Source organism: Brugia malayi (genome assembly GCF_000002995.4).
Source record: "Brugia malayi strain FR3 genome assembly, contig: Bm_v4_Chr4_scaffold_001, whole genome shotgun sequence".
Taxonomy (NCBI): Eukaryota; Metazoa; Nematoda; class Chromadorea; order Rhabditida; family Onchocercidae; genus Brugia; species Brugia malayi.
The window spans coordinates 1,055,085-1,074,821 of NW_025062478.1; the positions used below are offsets into that span (position 1 = coordinate 1,055,085).

At 19.4% G+C, this 19,737-nt stretch overlaps 2 protein-coding genes across 2 annotated transcripts; both read right to left on the reverse strand.

Annotated features, from left to right (window-relative positions):
* Window positions 1–1,985: 1,985 nt before the first annotated feature.
* Bm1553 (Uncharacterized protein) lies at window positions 1,986–4,081 on the reverse strand (the record flags this gene model as incomplete). Its single annotated transcript, XM_043081242.1, has 3 exons — window positions 1,986–2,084; window positions 2,674–2,911; window positions 3,999–4,081. The coding sequence occupies 3 exons, from the start codon at window positions 4,079–4,081 to the stop codon at window positions 1,986–1,988; spliced, it is 420 nt and encodes a 139-aa protein (XP_042937176.1).
* Window positions 4,082–8,791: 4,710 nt separating this feature from the next.
* Window positions 8,792–14,276, reverse strand: Bm6572 (Uncharacterized protein; the record flags this gene model as incomplete). Its single annotated transcript, XM_043081243.1, has 7 exons — window positions 8,792–8,986; window positions 9,688–9,904; window positions 11,336–11,464; window positions 12,188–12,287; window positions 12,552–12,686; window positions 13,597–13,756; window positions 14,184–14,276. 7 exons carry the CDS (start codon window positions 14,274–14,276, stop codon window positions 8,792–8,794), a joined length of 1,029 nt encoding a protein of 342 aa, XP_042937177.1.
* Between the last annotated feature and the right edge of the window lie 5,461 nt (window positions 14,277–19,737).

Genomic DNA, 19,737 nt, shown 5'->3' on the forward strand with positions numbered 1-19,737 from the left:
AGAAAAAAAAAAATGATAAAAAAATTGAATAACAAAGAGAAATTATATCACTTGAGAAATTAAATAAATTTTAATCTTATCAGAGTTTAGAGTTTAAGAACCTAAAAAATATTTGATAATCCGATTTCATAGTTTCATTTAAACTTTGATCATTTCATGATAAGAAAATAAATTATTCAAATTTTATCATTTCCATGATAAGACAACAAATTGAAGAAATAAAAAAAAAGAATAAAACAAATTATTTATAAACTTCCATTACTTTATAAAAATAAATTTTAGAATTTTTATCATTTCATTAGAAAGCGATACTAATTATTTAAAATTTATTATTTCTTGACAAAAAGGCAAATTTAAGAAATGAAAAAAAAAATAAATGAAACAAATTATTTAAAGCTTTATTATTTCGTCAAAAATAAATTATTGAAATTCTTATTATTTCATGATAAGAAAATAAATTATTCAAATTTTATCATTTCAATGATAAAATGAAAAATTTAAGAAGTTGAAAAAGGATGATAAATTTCAAAAAATTCTATTTTCAAATGTAATTTATATCTGTTTTATAATTTCTATCAATTGATAATATATCTTACCAAGTATTTTTTAAAACTTGGAATATAATATTCGATTACATTTTGATTATTTCGATTCTCGTTAAAGTATAAATGAAATGAATGAGTAATGATAAGACAAAGAATGATAAAAGTGGTGAAAATTGTATTAAAAATTGGATAGAATGTATTCCAACCATTAAAATTAATTGTAAAAAGTAATATTATAATTGTTGTTAATGCAGCAATCTGAAATTGATAAAATGGCGCAATTGTACCGGCCATATTGCGCCATATTTCATTTCCTCTTTCATATAATATGCGAAATTTCCCTCTTGTATAATGATACAAATAGAAGAATTATTATTTAAATCAATTTTATATTTAAAAAAAAAGCGGTTTATATTTAAATTTAAATTTTTAAACAGTTTATATTAAATTTTTTTTTTTTTTTTGTAAATTTATATAAAATTATAGATTAATAAGATTTTAGCAAAAAATTAAGTTTTACTAAAAGGGAAAAAAAAAGTTAACATTTGTTGTTTAATTTCTTTTTTTTTTCTTTTGGATTGAAATCCTATGAAATTAATATAATTAAAAAGCTAATATTGTTTAATTTTTCTTTTTTTTTAAATATTAAAATTAAAAAAAAAAGTATTTTCAGCTATAAACAACAAATACTTACTAATTCTAAGCTTTCAATACCAATTGATATAATAGCTGTCCTTATCAGGTAATTTCCTTTGTTAACTTTTTGAGTTAAAACTTCACCTGGTAGATCATTTTCAAATGGTAATTTATTTTTAATTGTTAAACCTTCATTAGTCGTTTTTTTGTTGCCTTCATCATCTTTGTCCACAAAAAAAGAAAAAAAAAAATTATCATAAATTTTAAAATTAATTAATTTTTAAATTTTTTTTTTCATTTTAATCATTAAAATTTTAATTGCAATTAATTTGATTGAAAACAATATGCATTGTAAATATAAAACTTAAAATATAGTATTCAAAGCATTGGTTCTACTTTTTTTTTAAATTCATAAAATTGCAAAAATTTTTATTTATATAAAAGAATAATTTAAATATATTAATATATTTACTTTTAGTTAATTTCATACTATTTAGCTACTGAATGATTATACCAAAATTTGAACATTTATTTTATAAATTTTTGTTTTCTTTTTTTTAAAATGTAAGTATTACATGTTTTTAACCTAATGCAATAATTTCTATATAAAATTATTGAAATGGTTTAGATCGCTAAAAAAAAAAATTCATCGATATCATTTGAAAAAGTTTGCGTTCTACTTTTAGAGATTAAAATTTGATCAATAGCAATGTTAAGTAATTAAGGCTAAGTAATTAACATAATCAATAATAAAGTTATATTTAATAGTAAGTAAAGTTTAACTAATTAACATAAATTTTAAAGTCAATTACACGGCGAAAGTTTAAAACGTTCTTTTTCTTTCATCCATAATGTATTTTCCCATTGGGTAACATCAAATTCCATTTCATTCAAATTCTCTTTCTGCAAATTTAACTTTTTAAAATTAATTGTGGAATTAATTAATTTAACAAATATTGTAATTAGAAAGATTGTTTATAATTACAGTGATAAATTTGATGAATTCTCAAATCTCAATTATTTATATTTTAAACAAGTAATGGAATTCTTGTCGAGAATTACCGGAAGTAGGAATTTATTGTTTATAATTAAAAAATAAAATGTAAGAAACTAAAAAGTAATCAATTTAAATGGATAAAGAACTTCTCTATTTGATTTGTAATAGCTAATTTTGAGATCATTAGAATATAAATATCTCATAGTCTCGACAAAATCAAAGTCTTGACGTCTGTATTTGATGTTACTATTGTGTCACATGATAAATCAAATAAATGATTAATTAAATAAGTAACTAATGAATAAGTAAATAAACAGGTAGACAATTAGTAACTGAATAAACAATTGGATAAAATTTAATAAGCAAATAATAAATAAACAAATAGATAATTTAATAAATGAATGAATAAATAAATTAATAAATCAACGAATAAATAGATAAAGTAATAAGTGGATAAATAAATAAATAAACAAACAAATAAACAAGTAAATAGACCTCTGAAAAACTATTTGCTGTAAATTTTTCGGTAGTAATTGGCTTTAAAAAATGTTTTCTTTCATATTTCTTTCGTCTGATCATTTCTTCGAATCGTTCCTGTCTATGCGGCACATTTTGTCTTTTCAATGGAACGTTGCCGTTTACGTCGTCGCTAGTGTCTCTTGACCTTTGACTCTTGTCACATTTATTATTAATGTTACTTGAACTTTGACTCTTATCGCATTCTTGTGATTCCCTAATGATATTTGTTATGAATATAGAAGAGTAATGGATGATAAGAATTAAATAAAGTGGAATAAATGATAAAATTAAATTAAAAATCTTTATAAATAGAAATAAATGAGATTGTTTAGTACGATTATTATTTTTTGGTATTATTTTTTTTTGGTGTTTTTTGGTATTAAGTAAGGTTATTATTTTTTGGTTGCAAAATTATTTATAGCTAATATTTTTAGTTAACTTGATATTCATTGAAATTTAAAAAAAAAAAAAAAATCGTATTAAAAGCTTTTAAGCGAACTATCATATCAATAATGGTTGAAAACAAAAAAAAAAAAAAAAAAGTTATTTAATTTTTTCAACAATTATTTAACACTCTTAAGCATTTATTCATTTTAAAAAACAAAATTGTTTATTTCATTATTTTGTAAACAAAACAAATATATCGTTTTTACTGCCAATAATATAAATAATTTTAACTATGAAATATTAAAATTTATATTTCATTCGTTACATTATTTCATGTTACTTCTGTCTAATTATTTTTTTTTCTGTCTCTTGTCACATCATTCTGTTTTTGCTGTCATCAAAAAAAAAGCAATGATTCAAGACAATTCATCCGCCCTTACTATCCGTTTTTGATTTGAATTTTTAAATTAAATTGAAAAATGTAATATTAATTATAAATATACCAACTATATCGCCTTTCTGCTGTCTTTGCAAAATTTATCATTTGAAAATTATTATTATATCGATAAAATGAAGGTTGTTGTTTATTGTTGTTTGCTGTTGTTTACTATTTGCTACTTCTTTTTTTGTTTGTTTCTGTTGTTTGTTTATTGCTGTTGGTTTACTGTTGTTTGTTTCTTATTGTTTGTTTATCGTTGTTTGTTGTTGTCTGTTTATTATTGTTTGTTTGCTGTTGTTTGTTTATTCATGTTTGTTTGCCGTTGTTTGTTTATTGTTGCTTGTCTATTAATGTTTGTTTATTGTCCTAGTTTGTTGTTGCTTGTTTATTGTTGTTTGTTTATCGTTGTCTGTTCATTGTTGTTGTTTGTTGTTAATTATTTATTGTTTATTGTTATTGAACAAATATTATTCACCTGCTTATTTTTTCATCCACATTTTGAATAGATGATTTTGAGCAATCTTTTCTAGAGTCTCGATTCGATTTTGTTTTAAGCATATATTTACTCTTTTAAGCTTTGTTACAAATAAAAGCAATAATAAAATGAATGATTTTTACTTCACTATAACCATTTATATAAATATTGCTTTTTAATAAGTTTTAATTTGCATAAAAAATTAATTTGATGCAATAATTTGCACAAAAAAAATTAAATTAAATGAAATTGTTTGAAAAAAAAATAATTTTTTTTTTCTTTTTGCTTCATTAAAACTTATATTATTTCTTTAATATTTTTAAATTTATTAATTTCTTTATGTAACTAGTTCAAAGCAATTTTTTCTGCAATAATTTTGAATATGACAGCTACTAAGGTATGTAAATTTTAATTCCAAATTAAATTTAACTTTTTTTTTCAAACTTTTAATTATAATTTGTAAAATTATAGAACTACTTGTTACTGTCATAAATAATTATTGACAATACATTTGTCTGATTTCATTATGGCTTTCATTTTTTTGAGGAAATATAAAGGTGAAGATTTGAAATGCCGTAAAATCACATAAATTAAGTATTAAATATCAAATATATGGATTATCACGTATAATGAATATCACGTGCATGAGCCATAACACGTGCTGAACACTACGTGTTTGAACACACAATGAATATTACGTGATGATCGTTTGAATATTGCGTAATAAAGCACGCATATACCAAATATTATATACTAAGTATTGCGTGTACTAATTACGGTATATATTTATATTGCGTCTACGAACTATCACGAATATTACGTGTATGAATTAAAACATATATTGAATATTACGTCATAAACTATCACGCATATTGAACACTACGTGTATGAATTAAAACACGTATTGAATATTATGTCATGAACTATCACGTATATTAAGCACTAAGTGTATGAATTAAAACACGTATTGAATATTATGTCATGAACTATCACGTATATTAAGCACTAAGTGTATGAATTAAAACACGTATTGAATATTATGTCATGAACTATCACGTATATTAAGCACTAAGTGTATGAATTAAAACACGTATTGAATATTACGTCATGAACTATCACGTATATTGAACACTACGTGTATGAATTAAAACACGTATGTTGAACATTACATGTATGAATTACAAGTTATCTTATTCCAAAGAAATGAATTTCGAACAAACCGACAGTTTAACGTATAGCAAACGTTATTTGCTCTTGGCTTACGTCATTTCTTGTCACGTTAGTTTGCAAGAATAATTAATCATTTCAACAAACGATCGATCATTCTTTTTTTTGAATAAAACTTTTAAATGAAAAAATTTTCAAACTTTAAAAAAATTTTTTTAAAAAATATCTTTTTGTTCATTTAGAAATCATATTTAACAAAATACTAAATTAGAAATATAACATGAAATTTTGAACTTGAAATTTAAAAAAAAAATAAAAAAATGAAATGAAATTAAGGAGAAGAAAGTTATACAATTATTAATTTATTTTTATTTCATTATTGAAATGAATTTTGCCAGAAAGGAATAAAATGAAATAATACTATAAAAAATATTTGAAAGCTTTTCATAGAAATAATTTAGAAATGAAAATTAACTGATATGATATTTTGATAATATTATAAAGTATTGATTGATCTGAGAAAAAAGTAAGTTAAAAGAAAAGAAAAAATTAAACCAATCAAACTAATATTGAGTTAAAATATTTTGTTAATTTTGATTATTTTGCAAATTTTTATTTTTAATTTTGTAAAAATTTAACAAAAGAAATTACTAGTAATCTTTTTTATTTTCTATTTTGTTTACTATTTGTCTTTAGTGGTTGTTTATTTATTTCTTTCAGCTATTATTTTTTCACTTACTATCGGCGTTTTTTTTTTTTGATTTTTAATATTAGTTGAACATATTGAATTAACCTAAATTATATTTTATTGAATTAACCTAAATTATATTTTATTGAATTAATCTAAATTATATTTTATTGAATTAATCTAAATTATATTTTATTGAATTAATCTAAATTATATTTTATTGAATTAATCTAAATTATATTTTATTGAATTAATCTAAATTATATTTTATTGAATTAATCTAAATTATATTTTATTGAATTAATCTAAAATATTTGAGCATTCCTTCATTTATTTTAATGTTATGAGCAATTTTTGTTTGTTGTAAATATTTTTGAGCTTACAAATTTAGCTGAATGGATGATTTCATCCCTTGAGAATTTCATTCCATGATTAAATTCTCGAGTGATCTAGCACTATGAAAATTGAAATTGAGTAACACATTCAGTACAGATTTTTAAATTAAAGTAAATTAACTAATTTGGCAATGAGTATAGCTACTTTAAGAGTTAGTAATTGTTGCACGATAAAACAAAAATGATAGAATTTAAATTAGAATAAATGAACTTAAAATTAATTCAATTTAATTAAGCAATAATCAATTTTATTGATCACTTTTTTATGGAAATATATGCATGAATGAACAAATTGAAAGATAAATTTAAATTGCAATAAAATATATTCGAGATGAATTTCTTCTTTTTTTTTTCTAAAATTATTCTAATTTTAAAAATTTCTAAAATGATTGAATCTTTCTTTTTGATTTTTATGTATATAATTTAAAAAAAAATTACTTTACTATTTAATGAAATTAGTTTATGTTTGTTTCAATTAACGATTAACTTGCAACTATTCACTGTTTATATTTGATAAATATACTTTGTAGTTATTATTGATTTTGATAAACAATCAATAATACTAATTATTGATTAGATCAAGTATGATCAAATTATTGGATATAATTAGATTTAAATTTGATCAAATTCATAGATATAATTAAAGCTGACATAGCTATTTTATGCTTATATTGGTAAATATGTGATTGATAAGCATGTGATTGATAAATGTCAGATAAATATATGATTGATAAACATGTGACTGATAAGTATGTGATTGATAAATGCATGATTGATAAACATGTGATTGATAAATATGTGATTGATAAACATGTGACTGATAAAGTTAAATAGGCTAATTCTAATTTTTACAAGTAATCAATTTAATAATCAGATTTGATTTTTTTTTTTTTTGCTATACTTTCACACTTTTCATAATACTTTGTCCAAATGCGCAAAAGCGCAATTTGTTTATATTGATAACTATGTGATCCGTCGTAATACCACTGTAGTTTTTTGTATCTGATAAGTAACCAAATTTATAATTAAATTTGATTTTTAATTTTTTTTAAGAGGCGCACATTTACTAATTTTTATGTTACTTTGTCTAAATGCGCAAAAGCGCAGAAAGTTGCCAAAAAAAAAAAATCTTTGACAATAATTTGTCATTCTTATATTTTCGCATATTTACACAGAAAATTAATTTCTGATTTGTTTTACTTCAAAATATAAATGGTTTATTTTGAAATTAACAATAATTATTAACTTACTTATAAAGTAAATTTTTTTTTAACTAATTAAAATTTATTGCTTATATTTTGGAATATTCAAAGTTGAATGGTACAAAAGTTTATTCATATAAGTTTGTTTGTTTGTTTGTTTGTTTTTTCTTGTGTAACAATAAATTAATTTTTATAAAAACATTGGTAACATTCTTTCGAAAATCTCTGAAAACTATGCGACACTATTACTTCTTATAATTGAAAGATTGAAATTTTCCCAAAAAGTAAAAATGAAAAAAAAAAACTTTAAATCATTTAATAAAGTAAAGTTTAATTAGAAAGCTAAAAAAAAAAAAAATTCTTGACAAGAAGTTATTGTGCTAATTAGGTAAGCAATTTTTGAACTCAGACTTGTAAAGCTTTTATCACATCATTTATGCTTAAAATAAATCAAAAGTAAAAATTATGAATAAAAGTTAATTTGAGAAGAGATTAAGAGAGAGAGAGAGAGAGGGAGAGAGAGAAAAGAGAGAGAGAGATAATTAAGATAATAATATGTTCTTTATATCGTTTTACAATCAATTTGAATATGCAAAAATATTTGTTTTACATTATTTTATCAAAAGAAAAAAAAGAAAGAAAGAAAAATTTTTTCAAAATTCAAAGAAATTTTTTTTTTTTGAAAAAAATTTCATTCGTTAAAAAAGCTCAAATTGCATTCTTTTTTTTTTTTCTTTGTAATTTGAAAAGTGAAAGTAGAAATTGCATTATTAAAGCTAAAAGTTTAGTTTTTTTTTTTCTTCATTTAAATTAGAATAGTTTTATTTTTTTTCTTCATTTAAATTAGAATAGTTTTATTGTTTTATTGAATAATTAATTAAATTTTGACCAGTGGTGGCTTAAATTAATTATTTCATTTAATATATGCTAGAATTTTAGATCAAATTTATTAATTTATTTTTGATTCTAATTGCATTCAGAAAATTAAAAAAAAAGCTATGTTATAATTAAATCGCTATCAAAATTTCATCGTTTTTTTCTTTTTTCTTTCATTTTCAAAAAAAAAAAATTTCTTTTTTTTTTCAGTAATTTAAATGAATATTAATTTAATTTAACAAAAATTATTCGTTCAGTATACAAACATATATGTGTTAATTTGCATATTTGAATAATTAATATCATACAAATATGTTTTTTAATAAAAGTTTAAAATTTTTAGTCAATTAATAATTTTAAAACTTAAATTTCGTACTAAAAAAAAGGATAAATTTGAAAAACCTAAAAATTGGAAACTAATATTTGTTTTTCTCAATTTATAATTTTTTTTTTTTTGTTGTTAAATTATGATAATAAATTTTGAGTGACAAATAAACAAATAAATACTAGAACAATAAGTTTGCTAATAATTAAGCTTAATTGATTTGATCGATTAAGACTTGCTGTTGCTAGATCACGATTGCAATGATTACCGATACATGCACAATGCAATTCTTCCTCTTCATTACTCATCCATTTATGCGAACAGCCAAGTTGAATCTGTTAATTAAAATAATTCTTTAAAAAAAAAAAAATTTTAAATTAAAACTTAAAAAATATTATTTAGAATTTTTTTTTTATAAAATATTTGCCAAAAAAAGAGAAAAAAAATTCCAAATTTTAAAACATTTTAAGCATATTTTAAAATTTTAATTATTACTCTTTTATTTCAATTTATGTTATAAAAAAATCATAGAAATAAAAGAAAATGGTAGAAAATTTGTAAATAATAGAAAAAAAAAATTTTTTTTTTTCATATTTTTTGCTTCTTTCTAAATATTTATCGCTCATTTAGAAATGGAAAAGTAAAGCAAAAAAAAATAAAATAAAATGAAATGATAAATTCAATAACTAAAGTTAACTTTAAACAAAAAAAAAAAAAACGAAATAAATAAAAACAAAAAAAAAAAAAAAATTGTTATCATAGAAATAATAAAATGATAGATATAATTTATGGATAATAAAAATTTTTTACTCAAATTTTTATTTCTTTCCAAATAATTATCTTTCATTAAGAAATAAAAAATAAAAAATTAATTGAAAGAAAACAAAATAAAAGAATAAATGCAATGACTAAAGTTAACTTAAAAAAGCAAACAAACAAACAAATAAACAAAAAAACAATTTCAATGTAGTTTATAGGAAAAATTATTTAATTTATAAAATTTAATTCATAAAATGATAAAAAAAAAAATTCAAACATGATGATTATCAGTAACATTGATACATCCTTGTCGTTCATTTAAGATTGATTTTTGTTGTCGAAATTGTTTTGTACTGATAAATAACCTTTGTGTCGCAAAGGTACAATAATGTCCAATGCATTGATTTTGTTTACATGATGCTGTCATCCTAATATCTTCCGTACTTAATTCACAATTAACACATTGATGTAACTCGGATGGAAAGTTATTTTCTCTGTAAATAACAAAATTATTTTTAAAAAAAGAAAACAAATTTTTTTTTTAAATTAAAAATAAATTCAAAACGAAAAATTCGAATTATTTCTTCATTTAAAAGAATTAAAAATATATTAGAATATATTAAAAATTAAAAAAAAAGAATTTTTTTAATTTTGAAAAATAATATAGCACTAATTAAACAATGTAAAAAAAAAAAAAAATTCGATCATAATGTAATCTAACAATGATAAAAAAATTTTTTTTTGATATTTGTACGTTTTTTAAAGATATGATAAAATTTAATTAATTAATTTAAATGTTTACTTCTGATTTACAAATAGATAACATTTTTTAAAAGATATGATAAAATTTAATTAATTAATTTAAATGTTTACTTCTGATTTACAAATAGATAACATTTTTTAAAAGATATGATAAAATTTAATTAATTAATTTAAATGTTTACTTCTGATTTACAAATAGATAACATTTTTTAAAAGATATGATAAAATTTAATTAATTAATTTAAATGTTTACTTCTGATTTACAAATAGATAACATTTTTTAAAAGATATGATAAAATTTAATTAATTAATTTAAATGTTTACTTCTGATTTACAAATAGATAACATTTTTTAAAAGATATGATAAAATTTAATTAATTAATTTAAATGTTTACTTCTGATTTACAAATAGATAACATTTTTTAAAAGATATGATAAAATTTAATTAATTAATTTAAATGTTTACTTCTGATTTACAAATAGATAACATTTTTAAAAGATATGATAAAATTTAATTAATTAATTTAAATGTTTACTTCTGATTTACAAATAGATAACATTTTTTAAAAGATATGATAAAATTTAATTAATTAATTTAAATGTTTACTTCTGATTTACAAATAGATAACATTTTTTAAAAGATATGATAAAATTTAATTAATTAATTTAAATGTTTACTTTTGATTTACAAAAAGATACACTTTTTGAAGATATGATAAATTTTAATTAATTAATTTAAATGTTTACTTCTGATTTACAAATAGATTACACTTTTTTAAAGATATGGTAAAATTTAATTAATCAATTTAAATGTTTACTTTTGATTTACAAAAAGGTACACTTTTTGAAGATATGATAAATTTTAATTAATTAATTTAAATGTTTACTTTTGATTTACAAAAAGGTACACTTTTTGAAGATATGATAAATTTTAATTAATTAATTTAAATGTTTACTTTTGATTTACAAAAAGGTACACTTTTTGAAGATATGATAAATTTTAATTAATTAATTTAAATGTTTACTTTTGATTTACAAAAAGGTACACTTTTTGAAGATATGATAAATTTTAATTAATTAATTTAAATGTTTACTTTTGATTTACAAAAAGGTACACTTTTTGAAGATATGATAAATTTTAATTAATTAATTTAAATGTTTACTTTTGATTTACAAAAAGTGATCGTATTCGAGTAGTTCCTTCTAAATGATTCCATGACGTGGAACGTTTATAAGCTACGTTGCAATTATTTGTATTGCAGATGCAATGTTTTCGTGGCATACCAGAACCTCTAAAATAACAATTCTGATAATTTATGATAAGAAAATAGTGATAAGAAGATCAGAAGATAAATAATTTGATATATTTATTTATGATTTAACAAAAAAGGAAAAAAATTGATTTGATTGACGATAAAAGATAAATTAAAAAAAGAAAAGAATTCATTGTGTAAATTTATCTAAACATTGTATATTCTAATTAACAATTTAAATATTTTAGTTATTATTTATTTATAAATATGAATTTAAAAAAAATAATAATTATTATTATATTAAACACTGATATTATCCAACTAAAAATTTATATCATTCAAAAAAAAGTTTTTTTAATATAAGTTTATGATTTTTTTTTTTTTTAGAATAATTTTCGATGCAGAAAGTTGTAGTGAATAAATTCAGTAATCATATTAATAATTATTATTAATTGTTAAATTTTAATTTCATTCCTAGCAAAAATCAAAGACTTATTGTGTCGAAAAATACGTTTTTTTTGTTCTCGAGAGTTACTCTCGAGAAAAACTTTTTCTTTTTTTTGTTCTCATTTAATGATTAAAGCAAATAGATAGACAAATAAGAAGAAAATAAACAAAATAACATACAGAAGGGCGAAATGATATGTTAAGATAAAATAATTGCTCATACAATACGATTTGTATTTGCTGATACAATAAGATTTGCTCATTCATGCAAAGAAGATTATGCAATTTGCTGTTCAAATAAGCATTTAATTTTACCTACTAACAGTAACACACATTCGTGTTCGATAATATAACAATTCAGGTCCCTTATAAAAATAAGGTAACGATGGTGGTCCATAACCACAACCAGCAGCTCCTTTAATAAAAATAAAAAAACTTTTTTAATTTTTATTCTAAAAATTTGATTTTTTTTTTTTCAACTTTTTACTACTTACTTTAACATTTATAAAGTATGCTTAAATTTTTTGAATTTAATTTTTATACAATAAAAAAAACATTCCAATATTCTTATCAAATAATATCATTTCAAAAAAAAAAAAAAAAATTCAACTTAAATCAATACATAAATTTATTAAATTATTATTCAAATTTATTTTTAAAAAAAAAAATCAAATTTTACCGGTTATAGAATCCTCATGACACCACTGTCCCCGACATATTTCACCACAATCCGGTTGACGATCGGAACAGTTTCGACATGTAACAGTTTGACGATGCATTGGTCTTATATAAATCATATCATTGCAAAATTCACCTATAAAAATTTAATTAATACTTTAAAAAAAAAAAAAAAAAAAAAAAATTTTTCATTTAATAATTTTTCAAATTCAATCTATTTTTTCACACGAAAAAAATCAATTTTGGGAAAAATTTCCATCATTTTATGCATAATTCATTTATGCAATTTTCTAAATGCATTCCATTCATTAATTTATTAAATTGATAATTTAAATTTAAAATTGTTATCAGTAATGCAATTTCTTATCAAATATAAATTAATTATTTGTTCAAATTTATCATACTTTTATAATTTAATTTAATTTAATTTTTACTAAGTGCAAAAAACAAAAAAAAAAGATTTGTTAATGTTAAAATTAATAAATAAAAGATTTCATTATTAAGCAAAAAAAAAAAAATTAAAATAAATTGCAAACACTGCATGATATTTCGTTCTTTTTTTTTTCTCTCTTTCCCTTAAATTTAGCATTTCTATTTAAAATTTTATGAATTTATTCAATTCAGTTAACAAAAGAAAAAAAAATAAGAAAATTCAGTCAAAATATTTAGCTAATAATTTCGATTTTTTTTTTTCATTTGCTTTTTTCCTTCGTTTTTTTCTTCTTTTTTTTTTTTGATCATTTTTTAAATTTTTCAATAGTTTAAAAAAAAAAAAAAATTACTTCAATGATGAAAAAATCATTCTATTAAAATATCACAATTGAAATTTTTTTTTTTTAAAAAAAAAAAAAAAAAAAAAAAAAAAAAAAAAATTATTTGTGTGAATGTTATATTTTCTTTGTTTACAATTTCATACTAATTCAATTATTCGCAATGTTTATGTTTAGAATTAAAAATTTATTACAAATATTTAAATTATAATATAAATAATTTTTTTATTTTGAAAAAAGAAAATTTATAAATTAATAAAAATTTAATTAATTAACCTTGACAAATGCATAAAATATGATCTTGAAAATGATCATAATCACAACCCATTTGTGTACGTGGTGGCCTTTTGATGCAACCTTTTGTGATCCGATAATGACCTCTCTCATCGGTTGGTTTACGTTCAATAAAACAATACTCTGATTCACAAGAACCCATCTATGAAATTTCAAAAAAAAAAAAAAAAAAAAAATTAAATGAAATGAAATTTATCAAAATTTTAATTTAAACAAAAAAAAATTTTTTTTTTTTAATACAAGTAATTTAAATAGTTTTAATAAATTTCAAACTTTGATAATTTGTACTAATTGCTTTATCAAAAAAACACAAACACAATAAAAATTGTTAAATGTATTAAAAAAAAAATAATAATAAAAATTTTATATTTCAAAATTTTTATGCTAATTAATCTAATTAAACTAACTATAGCATACAATTATAAAATGATAGATAAATAAAGCTAAGATATCTTTTAAAATGACACAAATATACTGAAATGATATGTCTTAGTTTAATTTTAAATTACTAAAATAAAGTCTTCTTTAAATTCAAACTTTTTTTTTTTAAAAAAAAAATAAATATTAACCTGACAATTACATGGTTCACTATAACATGTTCCAGAGCACGAATAACAGCGTCCAATAACTTGTTGACTTTTAAATATTGTATATGTCAACATAATATACGATAAATATATTACTAACATTTCAATTTCAAAATTAGCATCCTAAAATAAAAATTTAAATTTTTGATGATTTGATGATGATTAGCTAAGCTGAAAAATGAAATTTACACAAAATTTAACAAATTTATCAAATGAAGTAAATATATAGGAAAGTTGTAATAAAGATCGTAGAGTGATTTTAACAAAGATTAAACAAAATGAAATTATTGAAGTGATCGAGTAGTTTGTAATGAAAAATTTTTTATTTTCTTTTTTTTAAAAAAAAAAGAAAAAAAATTTGTTAAAATAGGAAAAGAAAGGAAAAAAAAATTTTTTTCTAATTCATTATTAGTCACAATTTACTATTCGTTTTCAACAAATTTGTATTTAAATGATTAATTAATGGTTATTCATTTCAAAAGCAAAAAAAAAAAAAATGTACTTTTTGAAATTTAAAAATTTCTAAAATTATATTTTAATAAAATTATAAAAATTGATATTTGTTTTAATGAATAAATAATAGTATTTCATATATTTATGGATTTTTTTTTCGTGCAACGTTTAAATTAAATACTATTTTTTTTTTAAAAAAATTTTAATTTGATTAAATTTAAATTGATGATTTTGATTAAAATTAAAATAACAAATTTAATTTTAATAATGGTTGATTAGCTAAAAAGAAGAAATGTGGTGATTTAAAAGTTTTTAAATAATTTATCAGCTGTTTAGATAATTTTGATACGTTGTGTACTTATCAATATTTTCAAGATTATGAGAGATAAAAATGTTTAAATTTCAATTGATCTATTAGTCAATTTTATTTTATTGTCAACAATTTAATCCTATCAAATTTCAATAAAGTATATTTCAAAAGGATATTTCAACAAATTTAAAATGGATCCATTTTTTTTTCTTTTTAAAATTTTATTATGATAAATAACTGGTAATGATATTTATTATTTTTTGAATTAATTAATCTAGTAACTTATAATGAATTCTAATTTAATTTCCAACATTTTTTGAAAGTATAAATTTTATCAAATTATAGGATTATTTCATTTATTTGAAAGAATATAATAATGTAAAAATGAAAAGTGAGGAAAAAAAAAAAAAAAAAAGGGAATTGATAAAGTGATGGTTTAAAATGGAAATTTATTTTTCATGTTTCTTTAGAATTAAAAATGAAAATAAAATCTAAGACTTATAATTTTCATTGATTATTGGAAAATGCTATGGTTCATTTCTTCTTTTTTGCTATCATTTGAAAATTAAAAATAAAAATAAAATAAAATAAAAATAAAAAAGTAAAGTAAAAGAAAGTTTGAGCAATAATTGCGTGTATCAAATATGAATAATTAACATTCAATTTCTGTTTATGATTTTCAGTGAAATTTGTTTACATTAAACTCTAGTAGACATTTTTACCTGCAATTAAATTAATGCAATTATAAAATTAATAGAGTATTCATTAGAAATTACACTAGAAATTTTAGCGTAATCATTTATTTAAAAAGTTATAGAAATCAATAAAAAGTATCTTACTTACTTACTTTTTTTTTTCAATTTATTTTATTACGAAAATAAATTTAAATAAAGAATAAAATTAAATTTAAATAAATAAAATTAATGTAATAATGAAGTAAATTAGTTACTGTTTAACTATCGAAATGGTTATAAAAACCAAAAAAAAAAAGCAAACAAACACAAAAATAAACAATCTGAAAAACAAACAAACAAACAAATAAAAAAAGAAGGTATTAATTTGATGATTAGAAATGAATGAACTATAATCAGTGAAAAAAAAATAGTAAATAAGTGAATTTGTTGCTATTTAAGCGTCAAAATGATTCATTGTTCATTCATTCACAAAAAAAAAAAAGAAAAAAACAAAGAATAGAAAGTAAACAAACCTAAAAACAAACAAACATAAACAAAAAAATAAATAAACTAAGATGTAATCATTACGAATGAATAAATTGTAATCAATAAAAGAAAAAAAAAAAAGAAGAAGTTCCACATGTGTTAAAATCTCGAATAAACCACGAAATTCTTGAATAAATCATCCACTAATTGAAATAATCCATTATATTTACTAAAAAAAAAAAATTTTTTTTTTATAATGCAAAATAAATTGGATCTATTGTTTGATGCAATTGAAAAATGAAAATAATATGAAATGAAATGCTAAATTAGTCATACTAAATTTCAATTTATTATGTTAAAATGCTCAATATCATTCCTATCTTTGTCATCATTTTTTTTCCTTCACATTAATAATAATAATATAATAATAATAATAATAATATTGATGAAATTATTGATTAGTTTTAATTGAATTACTTTTGCATAAATAATAAATAAATTATAACAAATAATAGAAATTGTTAAGTTGCACATAAATTTGTACAATAATACAAGTAATAAAACAATATCAAGTAAAATAGTATATTACTTTTTTTTTTTTTTTTTGATATTGGATTGGATTTATTTTTATTTTAAAAATTTCAACAAATTCTTGTTTATGGTCCGGAAATGATGGTTTAGTTGTTAGCTTAATGATGGTGTATTGTTGATTACTTATACTTATACTTTTCTATACTTCTTGCCTTCCTCTCCTTCTTCTTCTTATTCAATCCAATTTTAATTCTAACAAATCGAAATTACTTCTTATCGCTATGATAACAGCATTATTTCATCGTAAAAAAAAAAAACATATAATTAGAATTTCATTCAAAAATAATTAATTAGTAAATAAAATAAAATTAATGTTAGTATTTTGAAAAATAAAAGTTTTATTTGTATTTGATGCAAATAATTTGTGTTTACTTTGAAAAAAAAAAAGAAAAAATCATTCGTTTTTCGTTTATTTTTATTTTTAAAATTATTTTCTTTCGTTTATTTTTTATTTTTTACAAAAATTAATAATGCTTTTTTTTTTGAAAAATAAAACTGATATTTTGAAATTGCTATTAATATGTGAAATTTTCATATTTCAATTACTGCCAATATTCAGGTAAAGTACCTTATGATTAATTCATTTGTGTCAATCATAAATTTGAGATTAATAATACTAATTTAATGAAAATAATAAACTTTTAATTTTTTTTTTTTTTTTAAAAAAAGTGTTGCAATCAATAAATACTATAATATAAAATGATGAAACCATAAATGAGTAATAATTTAAGAAAAAACAAAAAAACAGAAAAAGAAATGAAACTAATTATTTAGGAAAAAAAATCTATAATATGAATATTAAGTTTTTACACAATTTTAAATGGCTAATAATATCTCAAAAAAGATATTTAATTGCATATTTTAATTTCATAAATACAATTTAAAAAAAAAAGTGAAAGTGAAAAATATGATAATGAAAGATGACGAAGAAGAGGAGAGGAATGATAAATGATATGAAATAATAATATAACGCATCATCAAATAAATCTACCAAATATTTAAATGATAAAATTAATGAGCCATGAATGAATGAATGAATGAATGAATGAATGAATGAATGAATGAATGAATGAATGAATGAATGAATGAATGAATGAATGAATGAATGAATGAATGAATGAATCAATCAATCAATGAATTAATATTTTTATAATTTGTTTATTGATATGTGATAAGAGACTTTAAAAAATAATCTTTCATTATTTATCATTTTTTCGGATTTATTTGGTTCTTTCTTAATTCATTCATAAATTAACTTTTAATTTTGATTAAGAAAAAAAAAAGAAGGAATAATTTTTTAATGAAAGAAAAAAAAGTAAACAAAAGTAATTTAATTGAATTTCTCTCTTTTTTTTGGCTTTTGCTTTTTTATTTAATTTGATGCAAATATTTAATTGAATGAATGATTATAAATAGATCAAATTAGCTTACATAATAAATAATATAAATTTTCTTTTCATTTTTTTTTTTTTATAATATAAATTGTCCTTTTTTTCTTCTTTCAAATGTGAAAAAGGAAATAAAAAAAAAAAAAAAAAAAAAACGAATTTTAATTCTAACTCTAAGGCTGATAATAAATAAATAATTAAAATTTATTTTAAGAAAAGCAATAAATAATTTTACCGTAATTCTGCTAAACTAATAGATTGGCTTTCTTTTCGACTTCAAACAAAAATTTTAATTAAATTGAAATTTCTGGATATTATATTGAGGAAAAGGCAGAAACCAAACCAGCAAAGATATAGCAACGATTAGCTTAGCTATTTCACTGATGCACTATTCAAATGATTTGAAATAAAAAAGAAAAAAAAATGGAATATTATTCTTATCAAATACAAATATCCATTTTTTATTTTTTTTTTTAATGAATAATAATTTATCTTTTTTCTTTTTTTTTTTTTCATCTTCTCATTTCTTTTCTCATTTGAACACAAAATCTTTTGTTCAAATTTGAAAAGAAAACTCATTTTTCTTTTCATTTAAAAAAAAAAAGAGAAAAGAAAAATTATTATAGATGTCAATCATAAAAGTTATTTTATCATAATTTTTATTTAATAAAAGCAACAACTTCTCTCACATTTTTTTTTTCTTTTTCTTTCTCATTTCAACTTTTATTTAACAATAAAATTATATCGTTGTTATAATCTTTTTGCTCTTTTTTTTTTTTAAAAAAAAATGAGGAAATTAATTTCCTATTGTATTACTTTTTATTTTTTTTATTTATAAGATGAATAAAATTATTCATTAAATGAAAAATTTATCAATCTTTAAATGCTGAAATGTACTATAAGTTTTTTTTTTTTTTTTTTTTTTTTGAAGCTATTTAATATGAATTACTGGATTAAATTCTCGAGGAAATCTCGAGAATTCCGTAACTTATTCCTCGATTTTGTATAAAAGATATTATTTTTTTTTTTTCATTTTGTGTTTGCAAGAAAATTTCAAAAAAATAATGCATATTTTTGTAAATGAAAGATAATATATAAATTAACTTTTTGATCAAATTTGCATCGCCAATTTTTTTGAAAATTATTTTAGTGAAAGTGGGCAAAAAAAAAAAAAAAAAATGTTTTGATTTTTAAATTAAATTTTGAAATGGAAAAAAAAAATTACAACTAAAAATGAGATAACAAAATGAAATAATAAAATAGAATTATAGAAAGAAGCGATAATAATTTTATTCTTAGATTCGTTAAATAAATTTTAATTAGCAAAAAAAAAAAAAAGGAGGAATTAACTTCATTAAATTCTTACAGTGTGTGTAAAATCCGTTGGTAATGAAATAATTGCTCCATTGATAATTTTAATCAATGGATGAGCTTAAGCGGTTTAACCGGAATCTATCTGGATTTGATGAGCTCCAGTTTAACATCATATCCGATTAGACATACCGGATAACCGGATCAAATTGCTAAATGCAATGATTATTTATTTTTCCTGAAATAATTAGTAATAAATTAATTAATGAATGAATCAAATGCATTTAATGATAACAAGCTAAAAGGAACAAACTTATTCCTTT